Source organism: Moschus berezovskii, chromosome 15 (genome assembly GCF_049115385.1).
Source record: "Moschus berezovskii isolate FMDL1 chromosome 15, NW_MosBer_1.0, whole genome shotgun sequence".
Classification (NCBI taxonomy): domain Eukaryota; kingdom Metazoa; phylum Chordata; class Mammalia; order Artiodactyla; family Moschidae; genus Moschus; species Moschus berezovskii.
The window spans coordinates 51,680,968-51,696,195 of record NC_142474.1 but is presented as its reverse complement, the minus strand read 5'-3'; the positions used below and the strand labels follow the sequence as shown (position 1 = coordinate 51,696,195).

The following is a 15,228-nucleotide window of genomic DNA, read 5'->3' as shown; positions in this document are numbered from 1 at the left end:
TTTCCACTGTTTCCCCATCTATTTCCCATGAAGTGATGGGACCAGATGCCATGATCTTTGTTTTCTGAATGTTGAGCTTCAAGCCAACCTTTTCATTCTCCTCTTTCACTTTCCTCAAGAGGCTTTTTAGTTCCTCTTCACTTTCTGCCATAAGGGTGGTGTCATCTGCATATCTGAGGTTATTGATATTTCTCCCAGCAATCTTGATTCCAGCTTGTGCTTCTTCCAGCCCAGCGTTCCTCATGATGTACTCTGCATATAAGTTAAATAAGCAGGGTGACAATATACAGCCTTGACGTACTCCTTTTCCCATTTGGAACCAGTCTGTTGTTCCATGTCCAGTTCTAACTGTTGCTTCCTGACCTGCATACAGGTTTCTCAAGAGGCAGGTCAGGTGGTCTGGTATTCCCAACTCTTTCAGAATTTTCCACAATTTATTGTGATCCACACAGTCAAAGGCTTTGGCATAGTCAATGAAGCAGAAATAGATGTTATTCTGGAACTCTCTTGCTTTCTCCATGATCCAGCGGATGTTGGCAATTTGATCTCTGGTGCCTCTGCCTTTTCTAAAACCTGCTTGAACATCTGGGAGTTCACGGTTCACATATTGCTGAAGCCTGGCTTGGAGAATTTTGAGCATGACTTTACTAGCGTGTGAGATGAGTGCAATTGTGTGGTAGTTTGAGCATTCTTTGGCATTGCCTTTCTTTGGGATTGGAATGAAGACTTACCTTTTCCAGTCCTGTGGCCACTGCTGAGTTTTCCAACAGGCAAATTTGGCCTTGGAGCACAAAATGAAGCAGGGCAAAGGCTAATAGAGTTTTGCCAAGAGAACACACTGGTCATAGCAAACACCCTCTTCCAACAACACAAGAGAAGACTCTACACATGGACATCACTAGATGGTCAACACCGAAATCAGATTGATTATATTCTTTGCAGCCAAAGATGGAGAAGCTGTATACAGTTAACAAAAACAAGACTAGGAGCTGACTGTGGCTCAGATCATGAACTCTTTATTGCCAAATTCAGACTTAAATTGAAGAAAGTAGGGAAAACCACTAGACCATTCAGGTATGACCTAAATCAAATCCCTTATGATTATACAGTGGAAGTAAGAAATAGATTTAAGGGACTAGATCTGATAGAGTGCCTGATGAACTCTGGACGGAGGTTCGTGACATTGTACAGGAGACAGGGACCAAGACCATCCCCATGGAAAAGAAATGCAAAAAAGCAAAATGGCTGTCTGAGGAGGCCTTACAAATAGCTGTGAAAAGAAGAGAAGTGAAAAGCAAAAGAGAAATGGAAAGATATAAGCATCTGAATGCAGAGTTCCAAAGAATAGCAAGGAGAGATAAGAAAGCCTTCCTCAGTGATCAATGCAAAGAAATAGAGGAAAACAACAGAATAGGAAAAACAAGAGATCTCTTCAAGAAAATTAGAGATTCCAAGGGAACATTTCATGCAAAGATGGGCTCGATAAAGGACAGAAATGGTATGGACCTAACAGAAGCAAAAGATATGAAGAAGAGGTGGCAAGAATACACAGAAGAACTGTACAAAAAAGATCTTCATGACCAAGATAATCACGATAACGTGATCACTGACCTAGAGCCAGACATCTTGGAATGTGAAGTCAAGTGGGCCTTCGAAAGCATCACTACGAACAAAGCTAGTGGAGGTGATGGAATTCCAGTTGAGCTATTTCAAATCTTAAAAGATGATGGTGTGAAAGTGCTGCACTCAATATGCCACTCTCTTAGCAACTTTCAAATAGACAGTATCACTAACTCCAATTACATCCTAGGGACTTAACTGTACTTTTGATCACCCTCCACCATCCCCTGTTATCTGTATCTATGAACTTGTTGCTTCTTTTTTTTTCCCAGTTCCACATTTCAGTAAGATTATATATTTATCTCTTATTTCACTTAGCATAAAGCTGGTAAGGTCCGTTAGTCCTGTTGCAAATGGCAGGACTGTGTGTGAGAGAGAGACAGAGACTCATCTTATTCCACTGAGCTGCACTGCATACTAATGTTATATCCTGCAATGTAATTCATTTATTAGTTCCAACATTCTTTTGGTGGAGTCTTGAGTTTTATATATATATATATATGTATATATCATCACGTCAGCTACAAACAGTGAGAGTTTTACTTCCTTTCCAATTCGTATGCCTTGTTTTTGTCCCCTGCCTACTTGCTCTGGTAAGGTCTTTCAATACTACGTTGAAAGAAGTGGCGGGAGTGGGCATCCTTGTGTGGTTCCTAATCTCAGAGGAAAAGCTTCTAGCATTCCACTGAGTATGATGTCAGCTGTAAACTAATCAAATTTCTTACTGCTTACAATAAACTTAGATTGGAACTTTACTACTGGTGATCGGTGACTTGTGAAAACACAGGGCGCAGAGAAGCAAGGTTATAATTGGAGTAAAAAATTTAAGAAGCAAGAGAAGAGAGCAAATAACAGTAATGTTTTAGAACACTGTTACAAAAGGAATGATTGAAAGAAATACATATGAACAGTATGCTGTAAGAGAGCCCAGGTACTTGTTACCTAGTTTCAACCATTTACTTTGAAGTTAATCCAAGATAGTTATATTATCTGTAAATATTTCAGTATGTATTTCTAAACAGTGGAGACTCCTTTTATTTAAACCATAGTGCCATTATTGTACCTCTTTTTTAAATATTTATTTGGCTACACCAGGTTTTAGTTGCCGCACTCAAGATCTAGTTCCCCGACCAGGGATCAGACCTGGGCCCCTGCATTGGCAGCATGGCATCTTAATCACTGGACCACCTGGGAAGTCCCTATTGTACCTTAATAATAACCCTCTGTTTATGGCAGAAAGTGAAGAGGAACTAAAAAGCCTCTTGATGAAAGTGAAAGAGGAGAGTGAAAATGTTGGCTTGAAGCTCAACATTCAGAAAACTAAGATCATGGCATCTGGTCCCATCACTTCATGGGAAATAGATGGAAAAACAGTGGAAACAGTGTTAAGACTTTATTTTTGGGGGCTCCAAAATCACTGCAGATGCTGATTGCAGCCAGGAAATTAAAAGATGCTTACTCCTTGGAAGGAAAGTTATGACCAAGCTTGATAGTATATTAAAAAGCAGAGACATTACTTTGCCAACAAAGGTCTGTCTAGTCAAGGCTATGGTTTTTCCCGTGGTCATGTATGGATGTGAGAGTTGGACTGTGAAGAAAGCTGATCGCTGAAGAATTGATGCTTTTGAACTGTGGTGTTGGAGAAGACTCTTGAGAGTCCCTTGGACTGCAAGGAGATCCAACCAGTCCATTCTAAAGGAGATCAATCCTGGGTGTTCATTGGAAGGACTGATGCTAAAGCTGAAACTCCAATACTTTGGCCACCTCATGCGACGAGTTGCTCACTGGAAAAGACTCTGATGCTAGGAAAGGTTGGGGGCGGGAGGAGAAGGGGACGACAGAGAATGAGATGGCTGGATGGCATCACTGACTCTGTGGACATGAGTTTGAGTGAACTCCGGGAGTTGGTGATGGACAGGGAGGCCTGGCGTGCTGTGATTCATGGGGTCGCAGAGAGTCGGACACGACTGAGCGACTGAACTGAACTGATGATCAGGTTCCCACTCAGCCATGTATCTTTTCCCAGCTGTCATATACTACATAGATACAAACACATTTTATACACACACACACATATATATACACATAAACATTTTATTCACTTCTGCATCATAAAATATCTAAATTACTATTTGTTTGAATCAGGATCCAAATAAAGTTCAGACATTGTGATTGGTTCTTAGGTCCTTGAATCTCTTATTCCTGTTTTCCATATATCTTTTATCTCCTTGTAATTTTTTTTTTAAGAAACTAGATCAGTTATCCTACTTATCCTGCAGGGTATTCAGAGACTGAATTTTGCTAACTAAATTACACTGGTGTAGTTTACACAACTGTCTGTTCTCTGTATTTCTTATAAACTGGCCTATTAAGCAGCTTAATAGGTTTTTTTTTCTTTTAGCAAAACTGTGTCATGAGTGGTAATTTGACCAAATATTACTTTAAAGCTCGTATCGCTAGTGGTTTGGGGCACTTTAAAGACATCCAGGTAAACAAAAGGACTCTTAGTGGTAAGAGGCAGATGACCAACGGCTTGCCTTTTCTGGAATAATACACGAGTTAAAATTATCTCCAGGAATCTTCTGCACGGATGCAAATGCACAAGAGGAACTAAACGGTGTCCTGTCGGTCCAGGCATCTCATGGGATTGGCCCTTCATGATTGTAGTGGGCACTGCAAGCTACATGTTATTCTTTACAGATGTGTGATATTTAGAAATGTAGTTCCTGGCTATCTAACTTTTATCTGAATCTCAAAAATGTAGTTACTCACATTGATTACATTTCAGGTACTCCATAGCAGTGATACAGTATATATCCATCGTCAGAGAAAATATTCTAGGACAGCCCTTTTTACACTCAAGAGAGAGAATGGAGAAATAAATAAACTGGATGAAAATACTTTGGCATTCAAGTAAAATTTTTTTTGTGATGTTTTTCTGTAAATCTGACAAATCATATATCTGAGGTGCTGCCTCCAATACATAACTGCCCTTTTAAAGCATGAATGTTACAGGACTGTCTTTTTGTTGGTAGAAAATATAAGTGTGTTTCTGGGTAGCTTTGTTGTAGACATTCTGAAAATCTGTTTCCTCCTATAGTTCAGCTTGCTCATGAACATCTCTAGACTCCATACCAAGAGGTGGCATGTAAACGCAGATAAGCCTGTGCAGTGACAGGAAGGCTGGTGATGGGTTGCTAGGCTTGAGTGGTCAGAACCAAACACAAGGAAGAGCTCTCTTCATGTTTCCATTTTACAACATTTTAATAAAATGACTCCATGGAGTGACGTTTTATAGCCCCCCAAAACAAATACGCAGAGAGCCAAAAAGTTTGACTCTCATAGACATCGTGGTAAACTGGAAATAAATTTCATAACTGGTTGAGAGAGGAATTCCTAAATTCTCGAGGTGCTGTGAAGGAATGGCTCTTTGCAAACAATGCCTGTTATCAGCTCTCTTACCTGTAGACATCAACAACAGCTCACCCATTTTACTTTCTCTCAATCTGGTCTAAAAATGCTTAACTTTTAAGTAATCAAGTTCTGCTTCACCTTTTACAGCGGAAGTTCAGAGTGAAATCGAAAGGATTTTTGAACTTGCGAGAACACTGCAACTGGTGGTCCTTGACGCGGACACTATCAATCACCCAGCCCAGCTCAGTAAAACCTCTCTGGCCCCTATTGTAGTGTATGTCAAGATTTCTTCTCCTAAGGTAAGCAGAGCTGTTACCGTTTGTTCTGCAGTGAAACTTTACTAAAATGTGTGCTTATAGTCTCCTTTCCAGTTACAAATGGGCTGCTTCTTTATCCATCACTAAGGATTTGAAGAGAGATGTGGAAGATGAGAAGTGTTAAGATTCATATAAGCAGAGAGTGATGATAAGTTTCATGGCTGAGAACAGTGATTTCCAAAGTGTGGCCTGTGGATTCCTGGTGGAGGAGGCTTGGAGACACTTTCAGAGGGCCTAGAAGGTCATTCGGAGAAGGCAATGGCAAGCCACTCCAGTACTCTTGCCTAGAAAATCCCATGGATGGAGGAGCCTGGTAGGCTGCAGTCCGTGGGGTCGCTAAGGGTCGGGGACACAACTGAGCGACTTCACTTTCACTTTTCACTTTCCACTTTCACACATTGGAGAAGGAAATGTTAACCCACTCCAGTGTTCTTGCCTGGAGAATCCCAGGGAAGGGGGAGCCTGGTGGGCTTCCGTCTATGGGGTCACACAGAGTCGGACACGACTGAAGTGACTTAGCAGCAGCAGCAGCAGCAGGTCATTTCCCTGATAATCCTCAGACAATTCTCCTCCTCTTCCACTGGCCTGACCCTGTACTGATGGTGCAAAAGAAGTGGTGGGAATGTCAAAGTGGTGGGTAATGTCTAAGCAGGAAGCAAGACCACAACAGCACTAGCAGCTGTTGCATTCTTCCTCACCCTGCACTACCACGTTATAAAGTTTCACTTAATGTCCTAAAGAAAATGCATCTAGTGCCACTTTCTTAGTGGAGTTTGAAAACCCTGGATACATTAGTTCCAGGTATGTATTTTGATAGGAGATCCTTGCTCTTGTCTAAAGGCATTACTAAAATATAAATCTACATCCCAGACTAGGTCAGAATAAGGTGCAGAGTTTTTACTGGCAACCTTCAAGTTAGAAGAGAAGATGCCTCTTTCGCCTATGATTTTTACATGGATTCCTGTGAAATATCTGAGTATTAATAAGTTAACTGTGCTAGGAATTATGTTTTTATGATCATTAACTCTTACAATTTCTGGTATCCACAGTAAAAATACAAAAACTGATGATTATTTAAGCCAAAAATATCCTATTTGTTATTTTAATATTTAGTCAATAAAATGTTATTGTGGTACTTTAAAAAAAGTTCTGATGAAGTAGCAAAATTGTTTATTAAATTTTGACTCTTCAAAAAGGTGCTACAAGCCTTTTTAATATTCTCCATAACAAAATGGGAGGTACGCATCAAGTTCTTCAGCTGCATACTCAAAGTCAGTTATTTGAGGACAAGTACTGGTGTGATTATTGGAGTCATTCTAGATCACCATTTTTATTGGAAAGAACAAATGACATGCCATTCAAATTTCAGGACAAATCAATGGAATTTAAGAGTAGGATTTTAGATGTCACATGGTAGCTAATCTTTAAACACTTGTTTACTGTACTATCAAAGAAAAATATCCACAATTATCTGAAAAGGCTACTAAAATTCTCCTCCTCTTCTGAATTATGTATCTGGAAGAGGCTGGATTTTCTTCACATATTTCAAAGTAATGTACTGTGGCAGATTAAATGTAGAAAGAGGAAACATTGGTTATCTTCTGTGAAGTCAGGTGGTAGAGAAATTTGCAAACAATTTAGCTATTTTTATCGAAGTAAGTGATATATGTTAACATGCAAGAGGTTTATTGGTCATTCTTAATTGAATTTCTCAGTTTTAATGTCTAGTATGTAAATATTCTAGTTCACATAAAAAGCTCTTGGGATTTATCAAGTTTTTAAAAACATAAATCATGAGCGATAAAGTTTGAGAAGTGCTAGCCTTAAAAAAAGATTCAGAATAATCCTCATGCTGGTGGTTTTTAAAAGCTTGCAACTGAGATGTATTAATTTTCCAGATCATCTATTTTCTTGCCTAGTAAATCGTGAGTGCTGTATGAAAAAGGTCCTAGAGAAAAGAGTGTATAATGAACCTTGTTGTTTACCTGAGTACAGACACTCTTGTTTAAAAACCTCATCTTTTGCAGGTTTTACAGAGGTTAATAAAGTCTCGAGGGAAATCTCAAGCGAAACACCTCAATGTCCAGATGGTGGCGGCAGATAAGCTAGCTCAGTGTCCTCCAGTAAGTCCCTCTGTTCAGTATAATCCACTTGAAGACATCAGCCCCACTTCCTGTTAACAAAAACCAGACTAGGTAAACACTTGTCCAGAAGAGAACCCTCTCCATTAGCAGTGGGCTTCTTCCCAAAGTGGAGAACTGTCCACCTCTTCCATGAGCACGTGTCTAGGTCACGGCTTACAAACGGCTACAGTGTGTTCCATGGGGATGTCGCTTTGTTAACATCTAACAAATGAAACAATTGTTGTTTCAGAACTTTGGTTGGAAAGATGGATCTATTTGGGGTTGGTTTATTATTCACTTCTATTTTTTTTTAACAGTTAAAATTTCACCAAATGAAAAAAATACTATAGAATACACAGTTGCAAAAAGCAACATTAAGTTATTTTACAACTGCCTCAAGCTGCAAAAAGAAAAAAAACCCAATGCCATACCTAAGTTATCCCTCTCTCAAAATAATGCCATTTATATTATAAACCACAAGCTCCCCATCAAAAGACGGGAACTGCTTTTGTTAATTCATATATATATATATATATATGACTGTATCACTTTGCTATACACCTGAAACGAACATAACACTGTAAATAAAATATAGTACAATATAAAATAAAAATAAGTAACAGATCTTTGGGGCTTTACACTGAGTTAGAGTTCCTATCAGAGGGATAACAGCACCACAGCCACACTGAATCCTCATGAAGGGGGCACACGAATGACTGGGTTACAAGAGTTGCAGGAATGAGAGCTGCTCACTTCCCAGAAACTACAGCTCACAGAAAACCAACAAAGGCACGAGATACAGACCATTCTCTTATGAATGTGTAAAACTCAAGAAAGTCCACATCACTCCTACAACATGTCGAAAGTGCCTCAGAATTCACACAATACCAACTTTCTCATGCTTCTGGTTAAATTACATATACCAGTTTATAATAAATGGCAAAATCTGTAACTCTGTTCAAAGTTTTAAAAGATTACTTAAGAATGGTTTCTTGTATTTCTATGCCACCTTTATAGTTCTGGTTTCTCATTTCTTAATTAGCAAATTCAGTGTGCAGGTTCTATCCCAGGCTAATTTATACACTTCCAGAAGGAACAGCCTCTTAAATCCACAGAGTGTTGAGATGGGGAGCCCCCAACCACGTCAGATTCGTTTCACATATGATAATATACATGTTTCAATCCATTCTCCCAAATTATCCCACCCTCACCCTCTCCCACAGAGTCCAAAAGACTGCTCCACACATCCAAGTCTCTGCTGTTGTCTTGTATACAGGGTTATCGTTATCCACTTGCTATATTCCATATATATGTGTTAATATACTGTATTGGTGTTTTTGTTTCTGGCTTACTTCACTTTCTATAATATGCTCCAGTTTCGTCCACCTCATTAGAACTAATTCAAATGTATTCTTTTTAATCGCTGAGTAGTACTCCATTGTGTAAATGTAGCACAGCTTTCTTATCCATTCGTCTGCGGATGGACATCTAGGTTGCTTCCATGTCCTGGCTATTATAAACAGTGCTGCAGTGAACATTGGGGTACACGTGTCTCTTTCAATTCTGGTTTCCTCAGTGTGTATGCCCAGGAGTGGGATTGCTGGGTCGTATGGCAGTTCTGTTTCCAGTTTTTTAAGGAATCTCCACACTGTTCTCCATAGTGGCTGTACTAGTTTGCATTCCCACCAACAGTGTAAGAGGGTTCCCTTTTCTCCACACCCTCTCCAGCATTTATTGCTTGTAGACTTTTGGATAGCGGCCATTCTGACTGGCGTGAAATGGTACCTCATTGTGGTTTTAATTTGCATTTCTCTAATGATGAGTGATGTTGATCATCTTTTCATATGTTTGTTAGCCATCTGTATGTCTTCTTTGGAGAATATTATTCACTTCTAATCTGGGAGCAAGTTGCTGGCTCTTTATCACCATCTATGAAACTGATCTGAAACCATGTAAACACCAATTTCCAAACCAGTCAGTAAGCAGATTCTGACACCTGAACCCATTCCTACCTTGAATCCCTGTGGTATATACCATGCTTTGGGACACTATGCTTCTGGGCTTTATTTTGGCTTCTTTTTTTAATGAGAGAATAATTACAATGTTGTGTTAGTTTCCACTGTACAGCAAAGTGAACCAGCTATATGTACACATGTTGCCAATCTCCCAACCTACCTTCTAGGTTATTTTGGCTTCCTCATATCCTTCCCTTGCCACAGCTATTTCCACGATTCAGCTTTGCATGGTCTCTATGTCAAAAACAGACTTCTTCCTATACTGTTTGGCTTATAGTCTTTTCTTTCAGTTCCTTTTTTTCGCTATTAGCAAATTTTCTATCATGCCCTTAACAACTGTCATTACACCTGTCCACTTCCTAGTCATTGACACCAGTGATACATGTGTGTCAACACTGACCTGAGGAGGACCAATGCTTGTAAGCTGACTCCAGAGGACAGTCTGTGGAGGAGTCAGGCGGCAAGAGCAGAAACCCAGGGGCTCCCTGCTTTCTCCTCTGAGGTGGGGGGCTGGTGTCAGTGTGCCATCCAGAATATCTGCCCCTGCAGGAGCTGTTTGATGTGATCCTGGATGAGAACCAGCTCGAAGACGCCTGTGAACACCTGGCCGACTACCTGGAGGCCTACTGGAAGGCCACCCACCCCCCCAGCAGCAGCCTCCCCAACCCGCTCCTCAGCCGCACTTTAGCCACCTCCACCCTGCCCGTCAGCCCCACGCCAGCCTCCAATTCACAGGTAAGCGGAGTCCTCGTCCATGCCCAGGGGGCCAGCGCAGGGTTTGTTCCCATCAGGCAGCTCTCCCCTGCATGAGCCGTCTGCCTGTAAGAAAAGCAGTGCAAACAGCATCCTGTGAATGGAGATCCCCTCTGTCCATATTCTTTTTTAATTGGCATAGAGTTGCTTTACAGGGTTGTATGGGTTTCCTCCTACAAGGAAGTGGAACAGCTCTATGTCTGTCAGCTCTGTCCCCTTCCTCGTGGACTGCCATCCCACCACCCCCACCTCTAGGTTACCACAGACCACTAACTCTATTAAGACAGGAAGAGAGGAGAAACTTTCTACAGGCCAGCAGCACAGACTGGGGACGCAAAACTGCCTGGGTTCAACTCCCTCCCGGGCCCTGTGCCTCGGGCATCTAATGGCACCAACCTCATGGGGCTGTCCTAAGGGTTGCATCTCATGACCCTTCTCATAGATGAGCATAGAGGGTTGTATTAATAATTTGATATATGTGACTATCTTATGCTAGTGCTGGTCTCATTAAGTGCCATTTAAACATCTGACTTTTTATCTTTTTTTTTTTCCTTAAAGCCAACATTCCCAGAATTTATCTTCCCACCTGTATCTGAGCAGAGGTGTGGCTCAGTGTACACCCATGTGTAGACAGATCTCAGGAATTTGTATCTGTATTTGAACCACAAGAGAACATATAAAAGAAATCCCTCCTTCCTTCATCTAAAAGAAAAAAAAAAAAGTTACTCTGTTCAAAGTCTCTAAAAGGCTGAAATGAAATCTAACCCACGTTGCTTGCTTAATTCTTTTGGTAACATCCAGTAGCATTTATATTATATTGGACTTGATGTTAATTTGTAAGCGCCTAGGACAGCAGAAAGGGACTAGACTTAAAAGGACTTGCCTTTGTGACGGGGTTCTTCTGTATTTGCTCCTCTGTCTCTAGGGTTCTCAAGGCGATCAGAGGACGGATCGCGGGGCTCCGGCCCGCTCTGCTTCCCAAGCTGAAGAAGAATCCTGCCCAGAACCGGTCAAGAAAGCCCAGCATCGCTCCTCCGCCCAGCACCACAACCATCGCAGCGGCACCAGCCGAGGCCTCTCCAGGCAAGAGACCCTGGACTCGGAGACGCAGGAGAGTCGCGACTCCGCCTACGTGGAGCCCAAGGAAGAGTACTCGCACGAACCCGCGGACCACTACGCCCCCCACCGTGACCACACCCACCGAGAGGAGCCCCACGGGGGCGGGGAGCACAGACACAGGGAGGCTCGGCACCGCTCCAGGGACCCGGACCGCCAGCAGGACCACAACGAGTGCAACAAACAGCGGGGCCGCCACAAATCCAAGGATCGCTACTGTGACAAGGATGGGGAAGGGGTGTCCCGCAGACGGAACGAGGCTGCGGACTGGAACAGGGATGTTTACATCCGCCAATGACTTTTCTGCCCTTTTGTGTTTTTTTTTTAAGTCTTGTATACCCACCACCCGCCCAAATCGATCTTGGGGGGAGGGGGGGTCTACATTGCAATCATATGTGATTTGTCTTGTATATTTTGTACTGCTGTTGCTTGGAGAGCAACAGCATGAAATAGAGTATTAATACACTTTTTTTTTTCCTTTTGTAAGTGCTCTATCAATTGGCCTGGAAAGGCTGCAGGCCTCTGGTTGTCTACGGAACCTTGAACCCCGTCTGGGGTAGCTGCCACTTGAACAAATCTGTTGCCGTCTGAGTGGCATTGGTATTTTAACAAGCATAGCTGATGTTTTCGAAAATGTGGTTGATGTATCCAGTGGGCCAGAACTGGCCCAGATAAAAAGTGGAGTTTCCTGATTCTTGCCGATTTTTCAATATGTAGGCACCTGATTTGCATATTCATCCATGGACCACTGTTTCTTGCTTGTACCTCCGGCTGACTAAATTTGGGGACAGATTCAGTCTTGCCTTACACAAAGGGGATCATAAAGTCAGAATCTATTTTCTATGTACTAGTATTGTGTACTGTATAGACAGTTTGTAAATGTTATTTCTGCAAACACCTTCTTACAATAATTATATATATTATATATAATATATATATATATCAGTTTGATCACACTATTTTAGAGTCTTAATGCCAAGTCAGCAGACCTGCTTTATGAATTACAGGGACTAGAAAAGCCCACCTTCAGGAAATTTGTAATAGCATCGACTCGACGCCCATCCCCATTCACTAGAGAGTCTGTACATACTGTAAATACGTGTAGCTGCTTGACTTGAAAAGGTTTGATTTCTGAATGTTTCACCATCCTTGTAAGTTTATCATTTCTGACCATAAATTATGGGAAATATATAACCAAACTCCAAGGGTTGTTCTACTCCGTGCAGTTCACACTGATTGTGACGACCACGTCCTGTGTAGCTTGTGTCTGAGGTCACAGCACTGGAGTCTAGGAGCTGGAACCCGTGTGCGTGTGGGTCTGGGGTGAGCATATGTGAGCAAGTGGAGGGTGTGAGTGTGGAAGACGCAAGAAGCATCCAGCCTGGGCCACCGGCGCACACCCACCTGGCTCCACCGTTCACTATGCTGCTGCGGGAGCTGCCAGGGCGTAGGGGGGAGCTCTCTGCCAAAGGGGACTCGCTCAGAGAGCTCCCACCTGCTGGCTCCTTGGTTGTGCCCCTGGAGAGGAAAAATACGGGCCGCTTTTAACTGTGAGTGTTCCACTGGAAATGTCCGATATCTCGTGTGTTCGAGTGTCTGTCGTAGGGAGAAACGTTTACACAGCTTGTAGAATAATTTCAGGGGAAAATCAGAGACCCTGATTCCTCCCGCCCCGCTGGCTGTTCCCCCTTATCTCCTCCATCCATTGCCTCCCGTTCCATCCCCATCTCCCCCACCCACTCCGACACTTTCACTGTCCGTCAAAACCTAGAAGTGCTTCTTATAACCAAAGTTTCTGCTCTTCAGAAGAAATCAGGGCAAAATGAGGTGACTTGAAGTGAACAAAGATGTTGAGGTTTTCCTGCGTGGGACACCTGCCCTGAAGGGGAAGCCAGAAGATGCTGAGCCTGGTGTCAGGGACACGCTGGCAGCAGCCCATGAGGTGGCTGTCAGGCTGAGGCTGAAACCTGTTCTGTCTCTCTTATGTGTCCATCTGTCCAGTAATGCCTGGAGGGGTAAGACAGTATTAGGTGTGCATGGACCTGGCACTTGAAGTCTGTTCCTGGAAAATCCCTCTCTACGATTGCCTACCTTCAGACCTGGACATTAAAAATTCTTATTTTGTTAAATAAGTTAGGCTATTTTTTATTTCACTTCTTTGGTTATTCCAGGTTCTTGCCAAATATCCTTGGACCTTTATAAGTAAAACTGTTTGATGTTTAATTCCTTATTTTCCTCCCCCAAAGAAAACTCAAGAGTTATAAAAATGAATTATACATAGTGTTTTATCAGATAATAGAGGAACCATTTCCCTCAATCTGTTAATTAGCTCTGTACTGTTGACATACCTTTATTGAATATAAAAACACTAGTCATAATATATAAATTTTCAGTGTAAATTAGTCACATCATTGGGAAACCATGTTCTAATTAAAGTTACTTTTATAAAATACTTCCAATCAATTTTCCATCACGGTAAGATGTCCACTGATCATCAGCCCCAACCTTTCCTACACAAAGTTACATCCCAGTTCATGACTTTGGAATATTTAAATTCTTGAGGTATAACTGGTATGTATCTTTTTTGCTGCTACCATTAATCCCTTTCAAAGAACTACATTAACGGATTCCATTTTTAAAAATTTTGTACCTGGACCCTTCGTTTCTCACTTTACTGTGAAACACATGTCCAAATCAGAGTGTTCCTCAGAAACCTCTATTGCAGGATTTGACATAAGCGCATCTATCTGTGAAGACTGTGTAGTGGGTGTATGTGTAAACAGTGTGTGTGAAATATGTAAATGAAGAAACAATCCCAAGGACAATGGGATATTTAACGACTCGTAGAATGTAAAATTCTAAGTCTTTTCACACAGCAAAGGTTTCATCTTAACCAACTCAGTTGTAGTTTTTGTAGCTAACCTAGAAAATGCTGGAAATGTTCTGAACAGTTCTGTGGTTTTTCTTCCTTGTCAAACCCATTTCGGTTTTTCCTCTGCTCTCTCTCTGCTGCTCATTTAAGTTACTGTTACAAAAGGTGCTGCTAACCGTAGGCCATCTTAGTCATCCTGTACTTGGGGACAATGCCACATTTGAACATGGTCTGCTCTGCATTCATGTTAAACCTTCACTGTCAGCTACACCAAACTGTTCAACAAGCCTGGTTTAAAGTCATTCGTATCAAACAAATAAAGAGCTGGCTTCTGCACTGTTTACTATTAGTAGTATTAATTGCCATTTCAGGAGTGATTCTTACAGTTGAAAGTATGTTAAACACTTACCTGCACTTTCCTCACATGGCTCATCTTCAGGGGCGGGGAGGTCATGGGCTGCAGTCCCCTCCCCACGACGACTGCCGAGTGCCAGCTTCCAGCAGGTCAAAGGTCTCCAGGGGTCGGAGCACAGCAATGTCAGCTTCCTCTCACCTTCATCCTTACATGTTCAGCAATTCTTGCCTCCAATGTTGAATTTTATTTTTTCCCTTTTAAACTGATCCATCATCAGATCTTCATTTTAATTCCTCGCCCTTGGCTCAATGACATGATGCTGCTGGTCCAATCGTGTTAACAGGTCAAGAGTCACTCTGGTGGAGACAACAGGTAATTAGATGTCTCTGGGTCAGTAGCTGAATTGTGGCTAAGTTACATTTTTAAGTATTTGTATTTTACTACTTAAAATGTGATACACGGTTTTGAAGTAAAATGCACTCACTGTGGAATTAAAATGCTTCTGTTTCAGAAATAACTATGACAACATTAAATATGTTTAAAAAAATGTATTCGTTCTCCTCTGCATTTCCCTTTCTTCCATCTATCATGTTTTTTCTTAAAATGTCTGCGTTCCTTAAGATTGAATGTGTTTTGTGTTCCA

The 15,228-nt window shown here is 41.7% G+C and overlaps 1 protein-coding gene across 5 annotated transcripts in view; it reads left to right on the top strand.

Moving 5' to 3' along the window:
* Positions 1-15,106, top strand: part of CACNB2 (calcium voltage-gated channel auxiliary subunit beta 2) — a 449,947-nt gene extending 434,841 nt beyond the window's left edge. For all 5 annotated transcript variants that reach the window (XM_055429533.2, XM_055429550.2, XM_055429559.2 and 2 more), the window contains 4 exons: positions 5,182-5,333; positions 7,379-7,474; positions 10,039-10,224; positions 11,168-15,106. In XM_055429533.2, coding sequence (XP_055285508.1) covers positions 5,182-5,333; positions 7,379-7,474; positions 10,039-10,224; positions 11,168-11,656 — 923 coding nt within the window. In that variant the 3' untranslated portion in view covers positions 11,657-15,106. The remainder of the gene's footprint in view (positions 1-5,181; positions 5,334-7,378; positions 7,475-10,038; positions 10,225-11,167) is intronic.
* The last annotated feature ends 122 nt before the right edge of the window (positions 15,107-15,228 follow it).